This window comes from Narcine bancroftii, chromosome 10 (genome assembly GCF_036971445.1).
Source record: "Narcine bancroftii isolate sNarBan1 chromosome 10, sNarBan1.hap1, whole genome shotgun sequence".
Classification (NCBI taxonomy): domain Eukaryota; kingdom Metazoa; phylum Chordata; class Chondrichthyes; order Torpediniformes; family Narcinidae; genus Narcine; species Narcine bancroftii.
The window spans coordinates 74345149-74370837 of NC_091478.1; the positions used below are offsets into that span (position 1 = coordinate 74345149).

A 25689-nucleotide genomic window follows, 5' to 3' on the forward strand; every position below is an offset into this window, starting at 1 on the left:
ATCTATTTTAATCATGGGACTGTCTACTTTTGCCCATAGCAGGGTGCTTGCTCAGGAAGAAACATTCCTGTCATTTTATACCATATCTTTACAAAGTCAGCATCTAACTCTAGCCTTGCTCAATACATCACCAGCTCATAATTCTATCCTTGCATTTGATGCCAAGGCAAATACAGTAGTAAAAATGCTCTTGGTTAGTGTAGGGGTTAGCTGTTACAGCACCAGCAATTGGACCAGGGGTTCGAATCCCGTGCTGTCTGTAAGGAGTTTGTACATACTCCCTGTGTCTGCGCGAGTTTCCTTCAGGTGATCCAGTTTCCTCCCACCATTTAAAATGTACTGGGGGTGTAGGCCAATTAGGTGTAATTGGGTGGCATGGGCTCGTGGGCCAGAAGGCCCTTTTACCGTCTAAATGCTGATTGTTTTGCTTTATCCTACTCTCTGCAAAATTGAGGTAATCCGTCATCACTCCTGATGTTCTAAATTGTACCTAGCCCCATTCACACAGCACCCATGGGTTCTGTTGTGTCCAGTCCCATTCATACAACTGTGTGACTTATACTGGCTCTTGGTCAAATCCCACCCAGTCTTAAAATTATCATTCCTATTTATTTTCTGTTACCATATCTCTAGACTCTAGAATTTTCTCTCAGTCTTAATGTTCTCCTTTAAGAAATCCTTTAAAACCAGAACATTTTGTCAAGCCTTAGTTCAACTCTCCTCATATCTCGCTCTGTTATTTTTTGTTCACTGCCTTACTTTGCTAACACTCCTGTGAGTGCCTTGAGATGCTACTGTATCAAAAGTCCTAAGTGCTGTTATTATTATCAATTTTCCATTTATCGTCAATTTGATTATTGAGTTTCTGTTTTTAAAATGCACTTCATTCACTGCAAAGCACTGTGAATTAACCAACATTCATCAACATCAGTACTCACACTTGCTTTTATTTAACAAATACTGACTAGTCAGAATTTTTTGCCAAGGTTTTAGACATCTACCAATCAACAATTTACTTGTGTTTATTCTATTTGTTCATTGATTAATCACATCACATAATCAAACCTTTGACAGATATTCTGTTCCCCATTGTAGAAGAAAAGAAGGGTACTCTGTCCAACTCATGGGGGGCCTTGTGCCAGGAATTCAAGCCTGTCTTTTTCATAATCTGTGGACAAAAGTGGAAAATAGGGTTTAAGATGTCCTGTTTATGTGTCCAACAATGAAGCATTTACCCAACAGTTTTGTGGCAGTCTTTTAAATTAAAATATAATATCAATATACTATAAAGCCCCCAAAATAAAATACTCACTGGTTACTAAATCAACCAAATGTCATTAGAATTTTGGGAGCACTTTCTCTCTGAAAGCTATTAATTATTTTCTTTTGTCTGGTTCAGCCGCTAGTTTAGCTACTGAACTTTTCCCAACCAAGATTATTCAACAAGGGAAACTTTGTATGATTGAGTCATTAAATTCAATGAGATAACTTGTAAAGTCAAAGATATATAGCACAGAAACAGCCCCTTTGACCCAAGAACTGCAGATGTTGATAATCTGAAATAAGCATTCTGGAAACACTCCAAAGGCAGAGCAGCATCTGTGGAAGGAGGAAGGAGTAAACATTTGGGGTTACATTTTAAATGAGTAGGAAAGATAAAGCTAGTTTTAAGTTGCAGAGAGAATAGGGGTAGAATTTCTCAGATTGCGGAGGGCAGGGTAGATGTGGTAATGGTGTTGATGAGAGGTTTATGAAGGAATCTGAGACAAAGAGAACAAATAAAGGAACATATAAATACAGTCAGTGATGTAGTGTTATTAGTAAAAACCCAGAGATGCTGCAGAAACTCATAAGGTTTTGCAATATCCATAGAAGGTATATTATTGACTTTTTGGGCCTGATCCTTTCCTCAAAATATAAAAAAAGAGAGACAGGAGTCTGTATAGAGACTGGAGAAAAAGGGAAGGATGGGTGGGGGAGGAATGCAGACCAACAGACAAAAGGTGTTAAATGGATATGGTAAGAGAACCAAGAGAGAGGAAAGGTGAGAAATGATGTTGGTTCTGTGAAAGGAGACAGACGGTAAAGGGAAGGGGGAGAGAGACAGAGCTAGAGAATGCGGACACGGAGAAAGATAGGAAGGGGTTGTCATGGAAACCGGAGGTTGATGTTACTGCCATCTGGTTGGAGGAAGCCCAGATGGAATATGAGGTGTTGCAAGGCCCATAAACTCTTTGCAGTGATGACTACTTTGGTGCTGCCTCACGCACCCATGATGAGCTCGCCGACTTTATCCACTTTGTTGCCAACTTCCACCCTGAACTCAAATTCACTTGGTCCATCCCCATCAACACTCTCCCTTTCCTTGATCTCCCTGTCTCCATTTTGGGAGTCAAAACATCGACAAACATCCTTTACAAATCCATCAACTCTCACAGGTACCTCGACTATGCCTCATCACACCCTATATGTCCCCTGTAAGGATTCCATTCATTCTCTCAATTCCTCCATCTCCATTCCATCTGCTCCAGGACGAGCTCTTCCATGCCAGACCACTGGAGCTGTCCTCCTTTTGCAAACAACATGGCTTCCACCATCAACTCGGCCCTCACCCACATATCCTCCATTACCCACACATCTGCCCTGGGCCCCCTGCCCTCACACTCAAGAAGGACAGATTCCCCTTGTCTCACCTACCACTCAACCATACTCTACCACCTACTATGTGATCCCACAACCAGACAAATATTGACCTTTCCTCCACTTTCTGCTTTCCACAGGGACCGTGCCCTCCATGATTCCATTGTCTACTCCTCCCTCCCCACCAATTTGCCCCTCGGCACCTACCCCTGTGACCTGTTGGAATCTAGGGGTTAAAACAGTATGAAATAAATGATTAATTAATAAGTGTATATTTACTGCATGGTTCAGGGAAAAAGGAATGTGATTAAGTGGCAATCACAGCATGGAGCAAAGTTGGCTGAGCAAAATTGTCTGCTCCAAAATACAGGGAGAGGAAATGCATAAAACGATTTAGGAGGAATGCTCAAACTAAAGGAGGTGGTGAGTAGCACAGGAGACACAGGCCAGATCAGAACAAAGAATGGCCTGCAAGAAACAAAGGGAATGGAAAACCAGTCTAGGAGGAAGATTAAGGCAGGAGGAGGTGTTAAAGAGAACAGCAGAAATTGGCCGGACAAGAACAGAATGGTGATTAGAAATATCTGGGGATGAATTAATTTCTGATCAACACAACAGGATAGTCTGGCCTGGAGGATTAAGATGGGAGTGCTACACCCCAGATATCTGCAAAACAGGAGATGACTTGTGATAACCCTTATGCAAAAAGATCTAGCAAAGGAAGACAACTTTTGTTCTGTATGATAAGGTTGACCTATATAAACTGAACCAACTGGACAATAGGGGTCAGTCTTGGGGAGTAGCTCACTGTGCAGGTGACCTATGAACTAATGAGTGACCCAGAGCTCTGTTAAGTTTTATTCTTGTGCTGTGTAATAAATTGACTGTTGAACCGAATACCTTCTCCTATCACTTCATTCAAAGAACACGCTGGACTCAGACTACACATAGACTAAATTAAGAGTAAGGTAAAGCCAGAGTCCGACAGACCGCAAGAGATGCTCCACTTGCACCCACATGTCCTCCATCATCATTCAGGGCCCCAAACAGTCCTTCCAAGTGAAGTAACACTTCACTTATGAATCAGCAGGGTTTGTCTCCTGCATCCGGTGCTCCCATTTTGGTCTCCTCTATATCGTAGAGACTGGACACAGACTGGGAGATCAATTTGCTGAGCACCTTTGTCTGTTGCAATAGCGTGGATCTCACAGTAGCCACCCATTTCAATTCCCCATCCCATTCCTTCGCTGGCATGTCTGTCCATTGTCTCATGCACTGCCAGACTGAGACCACCCACAAAATAGAGGAACAACACCTCATCTTCCATCACAATATCTGCAGACTTGAGGAGTCACGTGATGGAGTAGTGGCCGGACGGTGAACTCCAGCCCTCTCCAGAAAAGTCGGGAAAAACAAAGGAAAACACAAAGGCACAGAAATAAAAGTTACAGAAAAGTGAGTATAAAGGTGGAAAGAAGATGGCGACAATATCTGCAGACTTTATGTTTCAGGCCCATTATTGTTAGTGGAGAGAGAAAAATTGATTACAGAAAATTGAGAGAAAAAGTGATATTAAAATTGAATAATCAACTGGCAAGTTCTAATAAAGAGACATTGAATTTCCTGGACTTGATATTTAATATTGAGTCTGGAAGTCTGCAATGTACCCATATGGCAGATGAAGTGCTCCTCCTCAAGATTGTATCAGGGTTCCTTAAAACAGTGCAAATGTCCACAGACAGATGCTGCCTGACTTGCTAAGTGTTTCTTGGAATTTGTTTTTCTTTATGTTCTTGTGAAGCTCTCCTTCTGATAAAGTGCTGAAAGCAAAATGGTTTTGCAATTTAAACCCATGGACAATGGAAGAGAAGTAATGTATTTTCAAATCAATATGGTGTGTAACTTAAAAGACAACCTTGAGGTATTGATGTTCACATGTGCCTGCTGCCTCTGTTTCTCTTGGTGGTGGACTCCATGTGCTTGAGTTGCTGTCAGAGTAACCTTGGCACATTTTAAGGATAATGTTGGACGGCATTGGTTAGTGTAGCAGTTAACGCAATGCTGTTACAGCGCCAGCGCTTGGGACCGGAGTTCGAAACCCACATTCTCTGTAAGGAGTTTGTATGTTCTCCCAGTGGCTTTTCCCCCAGGGACTCCAGTTTCCTCCCACCCTTCAAAATATATAGGTTAATTGGGTGTAATTGGGCAGCATGGGCTCATGGTCTGAAAGGGTCTGTTACCATGCTATATGTCTAAATTTAAATATGCTCTGCAGACACTGCATTGTCTCCTGGGTGGCACAGTCTGCTATGGACATTGTCCAAACTTAATGTGCCATGTTTTCTTTCAGAAACACGCTGATCTCTCATTATGATCACTGATTTCTCTGGAAGCAGAGTCACAGAATATGTAGAAAAGGAAGGGAAGTCATCTGCAAAAGGCAATAAGTATTTGATGAGCATAGATTTTGAAATAACAAGATGGTTGTAAAATTCTACTTCTGTGCCTGGAACAAAAGAAAAGTCCTTGAAAAGCATTGATCTCACTTAAAAATGATGGCAATTTGAAACTTCACTTACTTAGCCACAGAAAAAGGCCTTTGGAAAATTGCATGCTTCTTCCAGAGCAATGCCATTAGTCCCATTCCTTCATAGACCTACATTATTTCTTGCATTTGATTGTTTAACTTGTCCATACCAACAAAGTTGTCTATCTAAGCTAGCACTATTTGTTTGTATTTGGCCCATGTCATTCTTAACTTACCTATCCATATTCCTGTGTGTGGTGAACGTCTGCCAAGCTGCCTGTCTCCCCTCTGGTGACCTTGAGATCCAGTACAGACCAGGCAGGTTAAATGATCCCTCTGACGCACTGTCACGATCTGCTGCTGGAGCTCAGCTAGAGGGGCTAAAAGAGATCCATAGCAGACTGTGCCGCCCAGGAGTCACGAGATTCTTCCACTACATAAGTGCTAACAACCTTCCTTACTCTCTGGAAGAAGTCAGGAAATTGACTAAAAGTTGTTCTGTTTGTGCAGAATGCAAATCGCAATACTTCAAAGCTCCAGAGGTCACTCTCATCAAGGCAACCCGACCTTTTGAGAGGATTAGCTTAGATTTTAAAGGGCCGTTACCTTCCAACAACATAAATGTATATTTCCTTACTGTAATTGACGAATATTCCAGGTTTCCCTTTGTGATACCCTACCCTGACGTCTCGTCAGTGTCTGTCATTAAGTGACTTGACAGAATTTTCAGCATTTTTGGTTTTACCAATTACATTCATACTGATAGAGGCTCAGCATTCATGAGCGCCGAACTGCGGCGAGCCCTGCTATGAAAGGGGATTGCCACCAGCCGTACCACGAGCTACAACCCACAGGGCAATGGGCAGGTTGAAAGGGCTAATGCTACGGTCTGGAAGACTGTTAATCTTGCTTTAAAAACACATGGTTACCCTGTTACCCGATGGCAGGAGGTGCTATCTGAGGTGCTACATTCTATTCGGTCATTATTGTGCACTGCAACAAATCAAACACCTCATGAATATATGTTTGCCTTTCCTAGTGTGAGAGATGAGAAAAACTGACATTGCAATATGAACATGAAGAAATGAAGAAAATAAAATTGATACGTAAGTAAATGAATGAAGCCAGTGCAAACAACATGAGACATGGATATTAGACTGACTGAGTAAGATAAGAATCTCCTACAGCAGCAAGTTCACTGAATGAAGGAGAGAAGGACAGACAATTGAGAATAGAAGTAGAGTTAGTCTGAACGAGATAAGGGTCGCCAAGCCCCAGATAGAATTAGCAAGGCTTGCATAAATAATTAGAAGACCTTAGACAGTATTAGCAAGTTATACACCGCCAGTGGGCTGATATCGCCTCAAACCGTGCATCTTGGCGCCTCACAGTTTGGCGGGCAGCAACCTCCTTTGAAGAAGACCGCAGAGCCCACCTCACTGACAAAAGGCAAAGGAGGAAAAACCCAACACCCAACCCAACCAACCAATTTTCCCTTGCAACCGCTGCAATCGTGTCTGCCTGTCCCGCATCGGACTTGTCAGCCACAAACGAGCCTGCAGCTGACGTGGACTTTTTACCCCCTCCATAAATCTTCGTCCGCGAAGCCAAGCCAAAGAAGACATATATAATTAGTAAGCCATACAACAGATTTTTCAAGTATGCATATTTAACTAGTAAACCCTAGACAAGATTAACGAACCCTGCAGATGAAGGGACTGTAGCCCTGAGAGTCGGGAAGGTGTGAATGGGGACAAGGGCTAGAATGTGAATAAGGACAATGGGAATAATGACATAAGAAGACACTGACAGGATACCCCCTGGTCCTCCAAGTATACTGAAACTGCACGTAGGCAGGAAGGATTGCCTCTGCCAAACCCATCCAGGGGGCAGAAGAATGTAAGGGGGAGGGTATTCTGATACTGAAATTTACTGTATAAAAGTTGGGTGAGCCCCAGTGTATGTGTGTATTCCCAGGGTAAGGGGAAGCACCCAACTTTGCATTGTTGTTGTAATAAATGTTCTTTGTTCTCAATATTTGTCTCAAGCAATTTCTTTAAAGGTACTTCTATTTCTAACACTAGGAAATCAGGAACTGTGATGGACTGGCCAGCCTGTTTATGAGCCAGGAACCGTGCTGCTGAAGAGCCACACTCAGGCGTGTAAAACAGACCCCTTAGTCCAACCAGTTCAGCTACTGCATACTAACCCCAACTTTCTTTCTTCTTTGGCTTGGCTTCACGGACGAAGATTTATGGAGGGGGTAAAAAGTCCACGTCAGCTGCAGGCTCGTTTGTGGCTGACAAGTCCGAGGCGGGACAGGCAGACACGATTGCAGCGGTTGCAGGGGAAAATTGGTTGGTTGGGGTTGGGTGTTGGGTTTTTCCTCCTTTGCCTTTTGTCAGTGAGGTGGGCTCTGCGGTCTTCTTCAAAGGAGGTTGCTGCCCGCCAAACTGTGAGGCGCCAAGATGCACGGTTTGAGGCGTTATCAGCCCACTGGCGGTGGTCAATGTGGCAGGCACCAAGAGATTTCTTTAGGCAGTCCTTGTACCTTTTCTTTGGTGCACCTCTGTCACGGTGGCCAGTGGAGAGCTCGCCATATAACACGATCTTGGGAAGGCGATGGTCCTCCATTCTGGAGACGTGACCCATCCAGCGCAGCTGGATCTTCAGCAGCGTGGACTCGATGCTGTCGACCTCTGCCATCTCGAGTACTTCGACGTTAGGGATGTAAGCGCTCCAATGGATGTTGAGGATGGAGCGGAGACAACGCTGGTGGAAGCGTTCTAGGAGCCGTAGGTGGTGCCGGTAGAGGACCCATGATTCGGCGCCGAACAGGAGTGTGGGTATGACAACGGCTCTGTATACGCTTATCTTTGTGAGGTTTTTCAGTTGGTTGTTTTTTCCCAGATGGGAGTACTGACATTGTCTTCCCTTTGGCTTGGCTTCGCGGACGAAGATTTATGGAGGGGGTAAAAAGTCCACGTCAGCTGCAGGCTCGTTTGTGGCTGACAAGTCCGATGCGGGACAAGCAGACACGGTTGCAGCGGCTGCAGGGGAAAATTGGTTGGTTGGGGTTGGGTGTTGGGCTTTTCCTCCTTTGCCTTTTGTCAGTGAGGTGGGCTCTGTGGTCTTCTTCAAAGGAGGTTGCTGCCCGCCAAACTGTGAGGCGCCAAGATGCACGGTTTGAGGCGATATCAGCCCACTGGCGGTGGTCAATGTGGCAGGCACCAAGAGATTTCTTTAGGCAGTCCTTGTACCTTTTCTTTGGTGCACCTCTGTCACGGTGGCCAGTGGAGAGCTCGCCATATAACACGATCTTGGGAAGGCGATGGTCCTCCATTCTGGAGACGTGACCCACCCAGCGCAGCTGGATCTTCAGCAGCGTGGACTCGAGGAGACAACGCTGGTGGAAGCGTTCTAGGAGCCGTAGGTGATGCCGGTAGAGGACCCCTAAGAGATCTGGCCTTGCCTGGTTTGCCCCTTCTTCGCACCCCGACCCAGAGAGAGCCTGAGAGGTTGGACTCCCCCCCCCCCCCCCCCCAGCCTGTGACCCCTAGACAGCTTTCAGATGGCCATGCTGAGGCTCCACTGCCTCATGTTGGCGATTCTGGAGCGAGTCCAGAAGTCAGTCCTTCCCACACTACTGACCCAGGACCTGTACCAGTTCCCAAGGTTGCAAAGGAGCCACCTTCTTTGAGATGAAGCACCAGAATTCGTAAACAACCTGATAGGCTGACATATTCATAAAACATCTCATTATATTTTGATTGCTTGTTAGATACTGTGTATTTTGGCTGTTAGAGTATCTCAAGGCCAAACATGGCATCCATGTATCACTTGCTTCAGTCTTTCCTAGCACTTGTCCTTTTGATTTTAACCCTTCTTCTGCCGGGAGGGTGGGGGGGGGGGGGGTGGAGACTGTGGTGAATGTCTGCCAAGCTGCCTGTCTCCCCTCTGGCGAACCTTGCTGTACTAACATTGGCTGTTCATTATCTCTACTGTTAAGGACACTCCCCTTGGATATAACTGTATATGCATCTATTGTCATTCATTATTGTACCATGAGTTTCCGCTAATAAAAGCCATGATTATTGTTTGACCACATCGTCTTTGTCTACTTAATCAACTGGCACTTCACTGTGTAAATGTCTTTTAAGTGTTGCGATTGTATGCACCTTTATCACTTCCTCTGGCAGCTTGTTTCACACACTCACCACCCTCTGGGTGGAAAAAGTTGCTCCCAGGTCCTTTTTAAATTTTTCATCTCTTACTTTAAATCTATGCCTCCTAGATTTTGATTTCCTTCTCCTGGGAAAAATTAGCACAATATTTACCTTATCTGCGCCCCCCCCCCCCCCCCCATTATACATACTTCCATAAGGTCAGCACTCAACCTCCTGTACTCCAGGAGAAAAGTTCCCACTGATCCAACCTTTCCATGTAAATGAAGACTTCCAGTCCCTGTAACATCCTCGTTAATTTTTTCTGCATTCTTTCTCGAGTAAAGACAGATTTTTTACAATCGTGGCTAGAGCTGAACACAATACAACCAAATGTGGTCTCACCAATAGAACGATTGAACATTACAGCACCCTTCGGCCCTTCTAGTCTGTGCCAAACATTTTCTCTGCCTTGTCCCTCTGAACTGCAACCAGCCAAAAGCCCGCCATACCTCTCCAATCCATGTACCTGTCCAAATTCTTAAATGTTAAAATTGAGTTAGTATTCACCACCTCAGGTGGCAGCTGGTTCCACTCTCTGTGTGAAGTTCTCCCTCGTGTTCCCCCTAAACATTTCCCCTTTCACCCTTAATTCATGTCCTCATGTTTGTATCTCACCCTCAGTGGAAACAGCCTTTCTATATTTTATCTAACCCCCTCATAATTTTAAATACCTCTACCAAATTTTCCCTCATTCTTCTACGCAAAGGACTGTACATTTGTCACATGCTGCCCCGCTCCTGTCGTCGATGACCTAACCCATGAACCCATTTGCAATGAACTAGGTACTGGTACCCCAGGATTTTTGTCACTGCACTTAACAAATATTTTCTCAAATCATGATTTCAAATACCCCAGTAATCTGAAAATGCGGATTTCTAACTGGTAAAAATTTCACCCTGATGTGGCGGGGTTAAGTCTTTTGCAAAGGTGAGTGAATTTGTCGCGTAACCATGAGAGGGGAGGCAAAGCCAGTGTGAAATGCCGTTATGGTGTTTTTCATTTGTGTTCCTCTTTAGTAGTGTCACCAAAAGCCGTGTGGAAAGGCTTGGCGCTGCGCCCAGCCTTGCGCTGCTCGCAGTGTGCATAGAACCGTGCGCAGCCTTTCGGTCTGCAGGGACCCGGGCGTAGCCTCTCGGTCAGGAGGGAGCCGGGCGCAGCTTCTCAGTGTGCAGGGAGCCGGGCGCAGCCTCTAGGTGTAGAGGGAGCCGGGCGCAGCTTCTGGCGGTCAAGCTGCAAGAAAAGCTGGCAGAGCCGGCCACGCACAGAAAGAATTGAGGGGAAGGCGGGGAATGCGGAGTTGAAGGAGGCGAATCTTCACTTTTCACAGCCGCTAAAAGTTTCCGACAGTTTCTGTTGGGCTATCCGTCACCATGTTTCAAACGGGTAGAAAGTTCCCTGTTGTGGACACATTCTTTTCCCACGTCCCCGCGTTTGCTGACCAGCCGTCTAATCCCATTCAGTTCCCGGCCCGATTTTGTATGTGTGTGATGAACCACGGCCCAGAGCACCGCCAGGGCTGAAGCAGGGACGAGCCCATAGGCTGCACTAGACGCCTATGGCACCGCGCCGCGTTTTGCGCACAGCGCTCCAGCCTTGCGCACCGCTCCGGCGCTTTGCACCCGACCGCGGAGGCGGTCGCTGCCCTATAAGGGCTGTGCCTCCGGCAATGTGCGCATCCAGAAGCACCGAGGGAACAGAAGCGGATTGCCAGAGAAGCCGAGAGAGCCCCTGAAAAGTCGAGAGGATGTCTGACGCTCCTTGCAAGTGTAACCAAGGTAAGGGACGGGTCCCAACGTTGGGAACCTTGACCCTGCTTCCAATGTTCAACCGACTTTGTTGTCATTCTAATTTTTTTCCCCTGAACAGATGGGTCGTGCAGCTGCGGAGACACCTGTAAGTGTAAAGAGTGCAAATGCCCGAAGTGTAAGAAGAGTGAGTATAATGGACTGGTGTCCGCCGTTAAAACTTCATGGGGGAATAGGGGGTTTTATTTTAAATTACTTGTAAGGACATAGGAGTGTGAATTATAGAGTCCCGAGCCGACACCCGGACGCTGCTCGTTGTTTGTCCAGAGTTCTAGCTTCTGTGGTTCGGTGTTTCTCCGGCCCATTGGGTTCATTCCGCTCCCAGCAGAGTAAATCCCTCCATCCCGTCCCCCTTTCTCCGTATTGTCCCGGAAGACCTCATTCATCAACTCTCCACCGATTTGCCAAGTTCGAGGGACCATTTACAGCGGCCAGTTGTCCTCCCTGTGTGATGGGGCGGGAGAATGTTGATAAACTCTACACCGAGGTCAATGGCACCGGTGTAGTGAGGTGAACATTTAAATTCATTCACCGTCCTCTGGTGCCACCGGGCGCGTTATCTCCGTGTTGTTCCTGCGTGTGCCCGCACGGCAGCCAATGTTCTTGTTCGGTGTCCATCTCCGTCGCTGGGTGCCGTGATTTAAGTGCGGCTTTTCATCCCTTCGCCTCTCTTTCCGTTTAGGCTGCTGCGCCTGTTGCCCCGTCGGCTGCGACAAGTGTGCCCAGGGCTGCGTGTGCAAAGGGGCCAGTGACAAGTGCAGCTGCTGCCCATGAAGGTCGCCACGGTGCCGAGCACCTCTTTGGATGTGGATACATTTTCTACTGTACTTTTGTATGATTAGTCCTGAAGGCGAAGGTTTAATATAAACTTTAATATTTGGTTTTACTTTGTTTTGGACATGTTGATTTGCACCTGATTAAAACGCAACATTTGAAAAGAAATCCGAATCCTGTTGTTTTGCAGGGAATGGGAGCAGTTGGACTAAACATGAGGCCCTTTCAAGCTGCCCTGTAAGATGGGGTTAACCAGTCTATTTGCCCGGTTAGCACCCCACTCACGCAGCAGCTTGAAAGGGTCCAACCAATCAGCGTGGTCCAAATCCAACCAGGCACCAGACCTACCTCTGACGTAGTCAGGGAACCCAGTTACTCCTGTGACGTCAGTGCTTGCGCACTGGTGTTTCAGACAAACCTCGGGGTAAAGTGTCTCGGGGAGGAGGAGAGAGTGGCGGCTGCTGCGGGACCTGGGGGAGGGGGTGCTTGAGGTCATTCCTGTTGAAAACTCCTTTACTCCAGTAATTGCACCTGGGTCCCAGGAGGGCTTCCCAGGCGCTGTAGCTTAAAAGTGCCTTCTGAGGTAGGTCAGGGACCTGGATGGGTTTGGACCACGCTGACCAGGTCGGACCCTTTCAAGCTGCTGTGTGAGTGTGGCACGAACTGGGCAAATTACCTGGTTAACCCCATTTTACACGGCAACTTGAAAGGGCCTAATGTTCCTGTTTATTTTGAAACACTTGGATGTGTGGACACCTAGACTGGTGAGCGTCGCCACTCCGAGGGTACTCACAGAGCATGGAATGAGTATACCTAGAGGCTTGTGAACTGGTTGGAGCGCACAATGGTACAATTCATTTTGAGAGTTGCCTACACACAGCATTCAAAACACACTACACAGAGCAGGGTACAGAAAGAGAGAGAGACCAGTCATTAGAGAGAGAGAGAGACCAGTCAGTACAGAGCAGAGTATGGAGAGACCAGTCAGCACAGAACAGGGTACAGAGAGAGAGAGAGACCAGTCAGTACAGAGCAGGGTACAGAGAGAGAGAGACTGGTCAGTACAGAGCAGGGTACAGAGAGAGAGAGAGAGAGAGACGGGTCAACAGAGCAGGGTACAGAGAGAGAGAGAGACCGGTCAGTACAGAGCAGGGTACAGAGAGAGAGAGAGACCGGTCAGTACAGAGCAGGGTACAGAGAGAGAGAGACCGGTCAGTACAGAGCAGGGTACAGAGAGAGAGAGACCGGTCAGTACAGAGCAGGGTACAGAGAGAGAGAGACCGGTCAGTACAGAGCAGGGTAAGAGAGAGAGAGAGAGACCGGTCAGTACAGAGCAGAGTACAGAGAGAGAGAGAGACCGGTCAGTACAGAGCAGGGTACAGAGAGAGAGAGAGACCGGTCAGTACAGAGCAGGGTACAGAGAGAGAGAGACCGGTCAGTACAGAGCAGGGTACAGAGAGAGAGAGAGACTGGTCAGTACAGAGCAGGGTACAGAGAGAGAGAGAGACTGGTCAGTACAGAGCAGGGTACAGAGAGAGAGAGAGACCGGTCAGTACAGAGCAGGGTACAGAGAGGGAGAGAGACTGGTCAGTACAGAGCAGGGTACAGAGAGAGAAAGACCAGTCAGTACAGAGCAGGGTACAGAGAGAGAGAGACCGGTCAGTACAGAGCAGGGTACAGAGAGAAAGAGAGAGAGACCGGTCAACAGAGCAGGGTACAGAGAGAGAGAGAGACCGGTCAGTACAGGGCAGGGTACAGAGAGAGAGAGAGACCGGTCAGTACAGAACAGGGTACAGAGAGAGAGACCGGTCAGTACAGAGCAGGGTACAGAGAGAAAGAGAGAGAGACCAGTCTGTACAGAGCAGGGTACAGAGAGAGACCGGTCAGTACAGAGCAGGGTACAGAGAGAGAGAGACCGGTCAGTACAGAGCAGGGTACAGAGAGAGACAGAGAGACGGGTCAACTGAGCAGGGTACAGAGAGAGAGAGAGACCGGTCAGTACAGAGCAGGGTTCAGAGAGAGAGAGACCAGTCAGTACAGAGCAGGGTACAGAGAGAGAGAGACCGGTCAGTACAGAGCAGGGTACAGAGAGGGAGAGAGAGAGAGAGAGAGGGGTCAACAGAGCAGGGTACAGAGAGAGAGAGAGACCGGTCAGTACAGAGCAGGGTACAGAGAGAGAGAGAGACCGGTCAGTACAGAGCAGGGTACAGAGAGAGAGAGACCGGTCAGTACAGAGCAGGGTACAGAGAGAGAGAGAGACCGGTCAGTACAGAGCAGGGTACAGAGAGAGAGAGAGACCGGTCAGTACAGTGCAGGGTACAGAGAGAGAGAGAGAGAGACGGGTCAACAGAGCAGGGTACAGAGAGAGAGAGAGACCGGTCAGTACAGAGCAGGGTACAGAGAGAGAGAGAGAGACCAGTCAGTACAGAGCTGGGTACAGAGAGAGAGAGACCGGTCAGTACAGAGCAGGGTACAGAGAGAGAGAGAGAGAGATGGGTCAACAGAGCAGGGTACAGAGAGAGAGAGAGACCAGTCAGTACAGAGCAGGGTACAGAGAGAGAGAGAGACCGGTCAGTACAGAGCAGGGTACAGAGAGAGAGAGACCGGTCAGTACAGAGCAGGGTACAGAGAGAGAGACCGGTCAGTACAGAGCAGGGTACAGAGAGAGAGAGAGACCGGTCAGTACAGAGCAGGGTACAGAGAGGGAGAGAGACCGGTCAGTACAGAGCAGGGTACAGAGAGAGAAAGACCAGTCAGTACAGAGCAGGGTACAGAGAGAGAGAGACCGGTCAGTACAGAGCAAGGTACAGAGAGAGAGAGAGAGAGAGACCGGTCAACAGAGCAGGGTACAGAGAGAGAGAGAGACCGGTCAGTACAGAGCAGGGTACAGAGAGAGAGAGAGAGACCGGTCAGTACAGAGCAGGGTACAGAGAGAAAGAGAGAGAGACCGGTCAGTACAGAGCAGGGTACAGAGAGAGAGAGACCGGTCAGTACAGAGCAGGGTACAGAGAGAGAGAGAGACTGGTCAGTACAGAGCAGGGTACAGAGAGAGAGAGAGACCGGTCAGTACAGAGCAGGGTACAGAGAGGGAGGGAGACCGGTCAGTACAGAGCAGGGTACAGAGAGAGAAAGACCAGTCAGTACAGAGCAGGGTACAGAGAGAGAGAGACCGGTCAGTACAGAGCAGGGTACAGAGAGAGAGAGAGAGAGAGACCGGTCAACAGAGCAGGGTACACAGAGAGAGAGAGAGAGACCGGTCAGTACAGAGCAGGGTACAGAGAGAGAGAGAGACCGGTCAGTACAGAGCAGGGTACAGAGAGAAAGAGAGAGAGACCGGTCAGTACAGAGCAGGGTACAGAGAGAGAGAGATCGGTCAGTACAGAGCAGGGTACAGAGAGAGAGAGACCGGTCAGTACAGAGCAGGGTACAGAGAGAGAGAGACCGGTCAGTACAGAGCAGGGTGCAGGGAGAGACCCGTGATTATAGAGCCGAGTGCAGTCAGTACAGAAAAAACTCAACATTATTGCAGTGATCTGGGGTTTGTTTTGATGACAGTGCAAAAGAAACTACGCTTGAATCTGATAGTGTGTGACCTCACAATCATAAAACTTACCTGTAGCAGCAGGGAGAATAGAGTGTGCCTGGGGTAGGATGATTCTTTACAATGTTGGCCTCTATTTGTAGGCAGTGGGAGGTATAGATGGAGGGGAGCAGTGAATGCACGATGGCCTGAATCATGTTTACAACCCTTGTTCCACGCAGTGATGCATCCCAAGAGGATAGTTTTGACAGTGCATCTACAGATGTTGTTGAAGGATGCTGGTGACATGCCAAGTTTGCTCAGGCTTCTGAGGAAGTGGAGGTGCTGGTTCACATTCTTGGCCATTGCCGCACAACAGGCAGTGTCTGTAGAAAGAGGGAAAAATACAGTTAACATTTACATTTATAAACTTTTTCCCGGTGCAATGGTCAGTGGAGATTTTCACTGGACAGATCATCACCTGCTGAAACAACTGGAAATGGCTGGGCTGAATGTATGGGCTGAGGTGAAGCAACATCAAAAGCCACAACTAAAATCCTTTGTGGGTATGTTGAAACCCCTGATTCCCATTGACTTTTTACCAGATGCCCTTGATGCCATATTGAGTCAAAAGCTCCCTTGTTATCACTCTGACCTCTGTTGTTCAGTTCTTCTGTTTAAGTTTATGCCCAGGCAGTAATGAATACCTGGTGTTGAGTTATATCAGATTTTTACAGCACAGAAACAGGCTCTTCAGCCCCTCACTGATTAATCTAGTCCCATTTGCTGGTGTTCAGTGCATTTTCCTCTAAACATTTCCTATCCGTGTATCTGTCTAAATGTGTTTTAAATGCTATAATTGTCCCTTCTTCTGCAACTTCCTTTGGGACCTCGTTCCATGCCACCACAACAGAGTTGTTCTCATGGAGTATGCAGCGTGTAAACAGGCCTTTTAGCTTACTGTACCTGCATCAGACACCCATCTTTATTTACCCTTTTTTATTCTCCCACCCATCACCCAGCTCAGCCCTGTTCTCCTGCCTTCCCCTACACAACAGGGAGATTTTATATTAACTATTAACCCATCAACCAGCATGGCCTCGACATGTGGAATGAAACAAGAGCACCCTGGAAATATCCAGGTGGTGCAAAGTCCAGGCAACTCCTGCGGTCAGGATCAAACATGAGGTTTCAGAGCTGTGAAGCAGTGACATTAACTGTTTGAACATTGTGCTGCCGTCTTTGAAAGCTAAGTAGATAAATGAAAAATATATTATTGTCACTTCACAGCATTATTACTGATGCTTTTTCCTGATCAGATGCAGATCATTAGGGTCAATAACTGGTTGCATTAGATTTGTGGAGTATTTTGTGGACAGGACCTAATTGAGCACCGTTTTACACCAATGTGCATGAAGCTAGTGGTAGCTGGTGCTATTCACCTCCAGCAGCAATCATGAAATGAAGTACAGACACACAACCACTGTTGCAGAATACAAAGCAAAGCCCAGCAGTACAGAATGCCACTGTGTCACATTTCCTGGTGAGTTAGACATGTTCTGTGCTTGCTTGGAACAAGGATCCAATAGGGAAGTGACATCTACTTCGACTACTACAAGTAAAGATACACCCATAGTCCCTGCTGCTGAAGTCAGCAAGGCCTTCTGGCAGGTGAATCTGTGGAAAGTGACTGGTTCAGATGAAGTCCCAGGTCATGTTCTGAGTGCCTGCTCAGATCTACAGGTGGATGTATTAACAGATATTTTTTAGATCTTCCTGCAATAGGCCAAAATCCCCTCTTGCTTCAAGCAGGCTAACATCACAAGAAAAGCATACTAACAGGCCTAAAAGACTACCAGCTAAAAGACATCCACTATTATGAAGTTCTTTGAGACATTGGTCATAGCTCACATCAACTATAGTCTCCCATCCAACCTTGGGCCACTTTAAGTTTGCCTACTGGCCAAACAGATCCACAGCAGACACCATTTCCATAGCTTTCCACTTGGCTTTAAAACTCCTGTATGCCAAGGATACTTATGTTAGGGTTAGATTACAGCTCTGCCTTCAATACCACTGTCCCCAGCAAACTCATTCCCAACTTCAGAAGCTAAGCCTTAGCACTCCTGAATCCTGACTTCCTGTCTGACAGACTACAATCAGTGAAGGTAGATAATATCCACAATCACACTCAGCGCTGTTTGCTCCTCTAGAATGTGTTCTCAGTCCCCTACTATACTCCCTCTATACCCAACACCCTAAAGCTAGATACCATTCCAACTCCATCTACAAATTTGCTGACGACACCACAGTAGTGGGCCGGATATCAAATAATGATGAAATGGAATGCAGGAAAGTGATTGAAAGTAGAAAGGCATGGTGCAAAGATAACAACTTCTCTTTCAGTGTCAGTAGGATGAACGACTTGATCACAATTGACTTCGGGAGAGGGGGAAGAATGTTAATGATGCTAAAGTTGATAGAGCAAATAGCTTCCATTTACTAGGACTAAATATATTCAATTACCTGACCTGGGACAAGCATGTTGATGCGACGGTCAAGAAACTGCATTAATGCCTCTACTTTCTTAATAATAAGGAAGATCAGCATATCTTCCTTGTCCCTCAACAACTTCTGCAGATGCATCATCTAAAGCTTACTTACTGGATGCATCACAGTGTGGGATGAGAGTAGCTTTGGTCAAGATCAGAAGAAGCTGCAGAAGGTGGTGAATGCAGCTCAGAACATAGTGCAAATTTTTCATGGGCTCCATCTACATCTCCTGCGGTCTAGGAAAGCCAACACACTGGGAGATCCATCACACCCCAGACACACTCTCTTTTCCTTCCTCCCATTGAGGAGAAAGGTTAAGAGTGTGATAACACAGACTTAAAGACAGTTTCTTCTCCACAGCCATCAGGCTCCAGAATGAACCCCACAGCTGTGCTGTCACGTTGCCCTTGCTTGGTACTAATTGATCTTCCTTTTCATTATAATCCTATACTTTGTAAATTGTGCTTCTTGACATGGCTGATAATCTGTTTGTCTGTTCACAAAAGAACACCTCTCTCTCGGTATTTTGTGACAGATAAACAAGATGGCAGTGTTCCAGCCCTACTCCATCTGAACAAGTGGTCCTGATTTCTGAGTGGCTTTGGCTTTCAGGCAGTAGTGTCACCCTCTGGTAGAAAGTCTGTATTACATGATCAGAAACAAATACTCAACTGAAAGTATCATAGAAATCAAAACCAACAGTTGAGAAAAGGGCCTTTACATTGAGCCCTATCGTCCACCATTCCCACATTAGGGTCATATACCTCCATACATTTCCAATCCAAGTACCCTGTCCAAAATGCCTTTGAAATGTTTTAATTGTAGCTGCCTCCATCAGCTCGTTCAGCTATTCACCATCCTGTGTGTGAAAAATTTACCCTTCAGATCGCTTTTAAATTTCTTCCCTCTTGCTTTATACCCGTACCCTCTAGTTCTAGATCCCCTGCACTGGGAAAAATATTCTATCTATGCTCCTTGTAATTTAATAAACCTTTATAAGATCACCTCGGCATCACCTACGGCTCCTAGAACGCTTCCACCAGCGTTGTCTCCGCTCCATCCTCAACATTCATTGGAGCGCTTTCATCCCTAACGTCGAAGTACTCGAGATGGCAGAGGTCGACAGCATCGAGTCCACGCTGCTGAAGATCCAGCTGCGCTGGGTGGGTCACGTCTCCAGAATGGAGGACCATCGCCTTCCCAAGATCGTGTTATATGGCGAGCTCTCCACTGGCCACCGTGACAGAGGTGCACCAAAGAAAAGGTATAAGGACTGCCTAAAGAAATCTCTTGGTGCCTGCCACATTGACCACCGCCAGTGGGCTGATATCGCCTCAAACCGTGCATCTTGGCGCCTCACAGTTCGGCGGGCAGCAACCTCCTTTAAAGAAGACCGCAGAGCCCACCTCACTGACAAAAGGCAAAGGAGGAAAAACCCAACACCCAACCAACCAATTTTCCCCTGCAATCGCTGCAACCGTGTCTGCCTGTCCCGCATCGGACTTGTCAGCCACAAACGAGCCTGCAGCTGACGTGGACATTTACCCCCTCCATAAATCTTCGTCCGCGAAGCCAAGCCAAAGAATAAGATCACCTACATTCTAGTTATAATAAACCAAGCTTGCCTTATGATTACAGCCCTCCATGTTGGGACATACCTTGATCAATCTCCTTTACAATTTTTCTTCTGCTATCACATTCTTTCTACAGTGTGGTAACTAGAGTTGAGCTCAATTCTCTGTGTACCACTGCAACAATCTATCCCAATCATAAAAGTATTGCCTAATGAAAATTAGCCTCAAATAAATACCAAACATCTCCTGTGCCTTAGACTTTCCACATTTCCAATACAGCGATACAATATGTCCTATGCCTTCTTGTCTTCAACTCCCTCTTTTTGTCTTTGAAGAATGCCTTCTGTTTTGCTGTTTCAGTTTTCCATTTTACGGCTTCGAACTTCCAAACATCCTTTTCCTTCGTCGTCCCTGTGTGTTTTTTTTTGGTTCTTCAGAACTAATTATTCCTGCCACTCATTTAAACGTGGAACTTCAAGCAGTTTATTTGTGACAGTCTTCAACTAAGTAATAAACCCAATACAAACAATGCAACAAAATATATTTAACTTTACATTAACAGTGATCTCACCAAAATACAAATTACACATGCTTTTTTTTTAATGATGGAAGCAGTTATTTTCACTCTCACTGAACTCAATGCTTTCTGGAACTATAACATTCAAAATTGGAGAGAAGGGGATAAGAAAATAAAGTCGGATTACTCAAGACGAATGTGTCTATATAAAACTCCTCTGTCAGGGTAGTATCATAAAGGGCTCTTGCTGTCAGAATGCTGGTGTATGAGAGGTTGTAGAGTGAGGAGACACATCTTGAGATGTTGGGGATGGAGGCTGCACTCTCTATCTACCTCTGCCAATCTTTCTCGATGCTTTGCACCTCTCTCTCTCTCTCTTCGAAAGGTTTCCGCTCCTTAAAGCCATGAATCGGTTCTTCCTGGCCCTCAATCTTCATGGAAAATTCGCGACCCCTTCCAGCTCCTGCCTCCCATGCCCCGAGATCACTGCTGCAGGGACCTGCTGGCATCGGTTAATCTTGATTCAGAACGTTCCTTGGCAACAGGGAAAGGAATCAATCTGTTTCTCCAGCTTGGGGCTTTCAGCTGAATCCCCTGACCCGATGATGCAGGTGCCATCCGGGTTCCGGCTGGAGCACGTGGCCAGCCGACCCTTTCTGTCCCAACCAATGAGGGCGTTGACCCGCGCCTCTCATCCAATGAGGACGAGGGGCCGCACTGGCTGTTGGGGAGTTCTTGCAGCCCAATGGCAGCGGGTGAAGGCGGCGCGCGGCGCCTGCTGGGTGACTGCGTTGACCAATGAGAAGGCAGAGCGGTAGTTGGTTGGAGCTCGGTGCCGGGGGTGGCGCGGTCGGTCGCTGGAGGAGGTAAGTTAACTACTACAATAAAAATTATTAGATTCCTCAATCAAAGGTTTTGAATCACGGTTCTAAAACTAAATTCTGAGAAGGCCATTGTCTGTTCAGTTCACTGAAACCACCCAAAATGACTTCTTGGACCCGATGAGAGGGAGAATGACATTGTTACTGGTTCCCCGTTCATGGAAGTGCATTCCTGTTTCTGTAATAAGGCAGGTTGGGTATTGGTTTGCACTGATAACAAATGTAGGTAGCCTGATTTAGAAAAGGTGTTTGAGCAATGCATTGTGTATAATAACCACTCAATAGGATGAAACTAATTTTTATTGATAGTTGTGTAGAAGTAATGTGACAATTTCCACAGAGACATATACTGTGGTTACTTTTGTTAACAGAAGGATGGCACCCATAGCAGCTGCCAGCATTCCCTGTACTTCAGCAAATGGTACCCTCTCCCATGCTTCTCAACTTCTCTTTGGCGCTGTTTCATTTGCCAGCATGAAGGGTGAATTCACAGTGGTTAATTAACTTACCAGGGTGTCTGGGATGCAGGAGGAAACTGGAACATCCTGCTGAAACCCTCACAGTTACAGGGTGAATGTGCAAAATGGGCACAGACAGCACCTGAGACCACCATGCAAGTCCCTGGAGTTGAGAGGCTTAAGATAGAAGATTAAAGGATTCCTTTACAGGGGGACATAGCCTCAAATAAGATTAAAGAGTTCTTCAGCTGAGTGGTAGAAATTGTTTCCTTTGTGAATAACTGATTAAGACCAGTTATAAAACTAAATTATTATTAGACTGGTGGAAAGATAGAAGAATATTTGGGCAGCACTAGTTGAGAGACTACCTCATAGTTCCAGCAACCTGGGTACAATCCTGACCTTTGCTGTCGTCTGTGAAGTTTTCACACATTCCTGTGACTGTGAATTTCCTTAGAATCGTAAGAACATAAAGAAAGAGGAGTAGCAGTTGGCCATTAGCTCCACCATTCAATAAGATCATGGATGATTTAGCCATGGATTCAGTTTAACTGTTCCCCATAACCCTTAATTCCCATATTCTTAAAAAAAGTGTTTTAAAAATATTCAATGAGGTTGTATCACTATTTAATTGGGCAGAGAATTCCATTTCACTATCTCTGTTAGAAGCATTCCTCCTTATCTCTGCCTTAAATGTAATCTCCTGAATCTTGAGGCCATGTGCCCTGGTTCTAGTCTCAGCTTTCAGTGGAAATAACCTGCCTGCTGCTATCTTACCTATTCCTTTTCACTACTTTATATTTTGAATTAATTAATTTAGACACAGTAACAGGCCCTCTGGCCCATGAGCCCATGCCACTCAAATACGTCTAATTGACCTACATTCCCTGGAAACCCATGCAGACATGGGAGCATATACAAACTCCTTACAGACAGCACAGGATTTGAAACCAGGTCACTGGTGCTGTAACAGTGTATAATCCCCTTTCATTCTTCTGAACTCCAATTAGTCCCAGGCAATTCGATCTCTCCTTGTAAGATAATGCCTTTGTTTCTAGAGTCAACCTGTTGATCCTTCTGCACCACCTCCAAAGTTAGTGAATCTTTTCTTAAGTAAGAAGACCAGAACTGCATACGGTACTCTGTCCAATTGCAGCAAAACCTCCCTACTTATCAATTCATTTGGTATTGAAGTTCAACATTCCATGGCCTTCTTGACCAACTTTTTTCTTTGGCTTGGCTTCGTGGACGAATATTTATGGAGGGGTATGTCCATGTCTGCTGCAGGCTCGTTGGTGACTGACAAGTCCGATGCAGGAAAGGCAGGCACGGTTGCAGCGGTTGCAAGGGAAAATTGGTTGGTTGGGGTTGGGTGTTGGGTTTTTCCTCCTTTGTCTTTTGTCAATGAGGTGGGCTCTGCGGTCTTCTTCAAAGGAGGTTGCTGCCCGCCGAACTGTGAGGCGCCAAGATGCACGGTTGGAGGCGATATCAGCCCATTGGCGGTGGTCAATGCGGCAGGCACCAAGAGATTTCTTTAAGCAGTCTTTTTCCTCTTCTTTGGTGCACCTCTATCACGGTGGCCAGTGGAGAGCTCGCCATAGAACACGATTTTGGGAAGGCGATGGTCCTCCATTCTGGAGATGTGACCCACCCAGCGCAGTTGGGTCTTCAACAGCATGGATTCGATGCTTGTGGACTCTGCCAGATCGAGTACTTCAATGTTGGTGATGAAGTCATTCCAATGAATGTTGAGGATGGAGTGGAGACAGCGCTGATGGAAGCGTTCTAGGAGCCGTAGGTGATGCCAGTAGAGGACCCATGATTCAGAGCCGAACAGGAGCGTGGGTATGACAACGGCTCTGTACACGCTGATCTTTGTGTGTTTCTTCAGGTGGTTGTTTTTCCAGACTCTTTTGTGTCGTCTTCCAGAGGGGCTATTTGCCTTGGCGAGTCTGTTGTCTATCTCTTTGTCGATCCTTGCATCAGATGAAATGGTGCAGCCGAGGTAGGTAAACTGGTTGACCGATTTGAGTTCAGTGTGCCCGATGGAGATGTGGGGGGGCTGGTGGTCATGGTGGGGAGCTGGCTGATGGAGGACCTCAATTTTCTTCAGGCTGACTTCCAGGCCAAACATTTTGGCAGTTTCCGCAAAACAGGATGTCATGCGCTGGAGAGCTGGCTCTGAATGGGCAACTAAAGTGGCATCGTCTGCAAAGAGTAGTTCATGGACAAGTTGCTCTTGTGTCTTGGTGTGAGCTTGCAGGTGCCTCAGATTGAAGAGACTGCCATCCGTGCGGTACCGGATGTAAACACCGTCTTCATTGTTGAGGTCTTTATTGGTTTGTTTCAGCATCATGCTGAAGAAGATAGTAAAGAGGGTTGGGTGCGAGGACACAGCCTTGCTTCATGCCATTGTCAATGGAGAAGTGTTCGGAAAGCTCTTTGCTGTATTTGACCCGATCTTGTTGGTTTTCGTGCAGTTGGATATCCATGTTGAGGAACTTGGGGGGGCATCCGAGGTGCTCGAGTATTTGCCAAAGCCCTTTCCTGCTCACGGTGTCAAAGGCTTTGGTGAGGTCAACAAAGGTGATGTAGAGTCCTTTGTTTTGTTCTCTGCACTTTTCTTGGAGCTGTCTGAGGGCAAAGACCATGTCAGTAGTTCCTCTGTTTGCGCGAAAGCCACCATTTTTTAAAAAAAGTTCAATCTACTATTTTTCTCAAAGGAGTTGGTTAGTTTGCACAGTATATGGCACCAATTCAGGTGGATGATAGATTTGAAATGGATGGATTTTAATGCAAATGCGGAGTGAATGAAATTGAGGTGATTAATATCGGATGCTCACTGGTTAGTGCGTGCACAGTGGACAGAAGCAACTGTTTCTGTGCTGTATGACTCCACAACTCTAATATGTTGCAAATATATTTATTAAATTGAAGAATATTTGACTGCAGTTTGCTGGTAATAATGGTAATATGGAATTGAGTGTGAAAAGGGAAAAATAAATCTCAGTATAGTGACCAGAATAAATAGAATCAATTTAAGTTAGTTGGACTGATGGGCTCCTATAATTTGTATAGCTTGGGATAAATTAAAGGCTATGCAATTTAGAAATGTCAAAGAGATGTGAAAATTTAAACTATTGGGGACTTAGACAGATGAATGCCAGTTATATTCTAATGATTCATGTTTTAAGTGAAATAAATGTGAAAATATGTAAAAGTAGTTATATTTTCAATAGGATGTAAGAGATCTAAGGATGGAGCAGAGTATATTGTTAAATGAAATTACAATGACAGAAGATGTATTGTCTAATGTCAGTTGTTTGGGAAGCTGTTTGAATCGATTGCCAAGGATGAGGTTACGGAATACCTAGAGGCACATGACAAGATGGGCCCAAGTCAGCATGGTTTCCTTCAAGGAAAATCATGCCTGACGAATCTTCAATTTTTTGAGGAGATCACAAGTTGGATAGAGAGAGGAGATGCAGTGGAGTTGTGTATTTGGACTTTCCAAAGGCCTTTGATAAGATGGCACGCATGAAGCTGCTTAACAAGATGAGAGCCCATGGAGTTACAGGAAGGAAAAAGCATGGGTAAAACATTGGCTGATAGACAGGAAACAGTAGAAGTAAAGGAATTCTATTCTGGTTGGTTATCTATTACTAGTGATATTCCATAGGGGTTTGTGTTAGGGCCACTTCTTTTTACATTGTAATTAAATGATTTGTAATATGGAATAGGCGGCTTTGTGTCTAAATTTGCAGATGATACCAAGTTAGGTGGTAGGGGAGGTGGTGCTGAGGACAAGGAAAGGCTGCAGGGAGACTTGGATAGATTAGGAGAATGGGCAAAGAGGTGGCAGATGAAACACAATGTTGGAAAGTGAACGGTCATGCACTTTTGTAGAAGAAATAGACGGGCAGACTATTATTTAGATGGGGATAAAATTCAAAATTTAGAGGTGACTTGGGAGTCCTCGTGCAGGATTCCTTAAGGTTAACGTCTAGGTTGAGCTGGTAGCGGAGAAGGCAAATGCAATGTTGGTATTTATTTCTAGAGGAAGAGCATACAAGAAATGTTGAGATTCAATAGGACGCTGGTGAGACCTCACTTGGAGTCCTGTGTACAGTTTTGGGAACCTAATTTGAGAAAGGATGTGCTGGCATTGTTGGAGAGGGTTCAGAGAATATTTACTGGAATGATACCTGGAATGA

The 25689-nt window shown here is 46.1% G+C and overlaps 2 protein-coding genes and 1 long non-coding RNA gene across 6 annotated transcripts in view; 2 read left to right on the top strand and 1 right to left on the bottom strand.

Moving 5' to 3' along the window:
• Positions 1–940: 940 nt before the first annotated feature.
• LOC138744756 (uncharacterized) lies at positions 941–20789 on the bottom strand. The gene is made up of 3 exons (XR_011345754.1): positions 20470–20789; positions 15586–15878; positions 941–1168 (listed from the first exon to the last, which is right to left on the bottom strand). It is a non-coding gene; the product is annotated as an uncharacterized lncRNA (long non-coding RNA).
• On the top strand, positions 11055–12140 carry mt2 (metallothionein 2). Its single transcript, XM_069901364.1, has 3 exons — positions 11055–11168; positions 11260–11325; positions 11881–12140. Exons 1-3 carry the CDS (start codon positions 11138–11140, stop codon positions 11970–11972), a joined length of 189 nt encoding a protein of 62 aa, XP_069757465.1. The 5' UTR covers positions 11055–11137; the 3' UTR covers positions 11973–12140.
• The window catches only part of nup93 (nucleoporin 93), a 144616-nt gene continuing 131314 nt past the window's right edge, over positions 12388–25689 (top strand). For 2 of the 4 annotated variants that reach the window (XM_069901359.1, XM_069901360.1), the window contains exon 1: positions 20916–21002. In XM_069901359.1, the coding sequence (XP_069757460.1) occupies positions 20935–21002 (68 nt within the window). In that variant the 5' untranslated portion in view covers positions 20916–20934. Of the gene's footprint in view, positions 12556–20915; positions 21003–25689 lie in introns of those variants that run through there. The other 2 variants (XM_069901362.1, XM_069901361.1) reach the window with 2 other exon arrangements.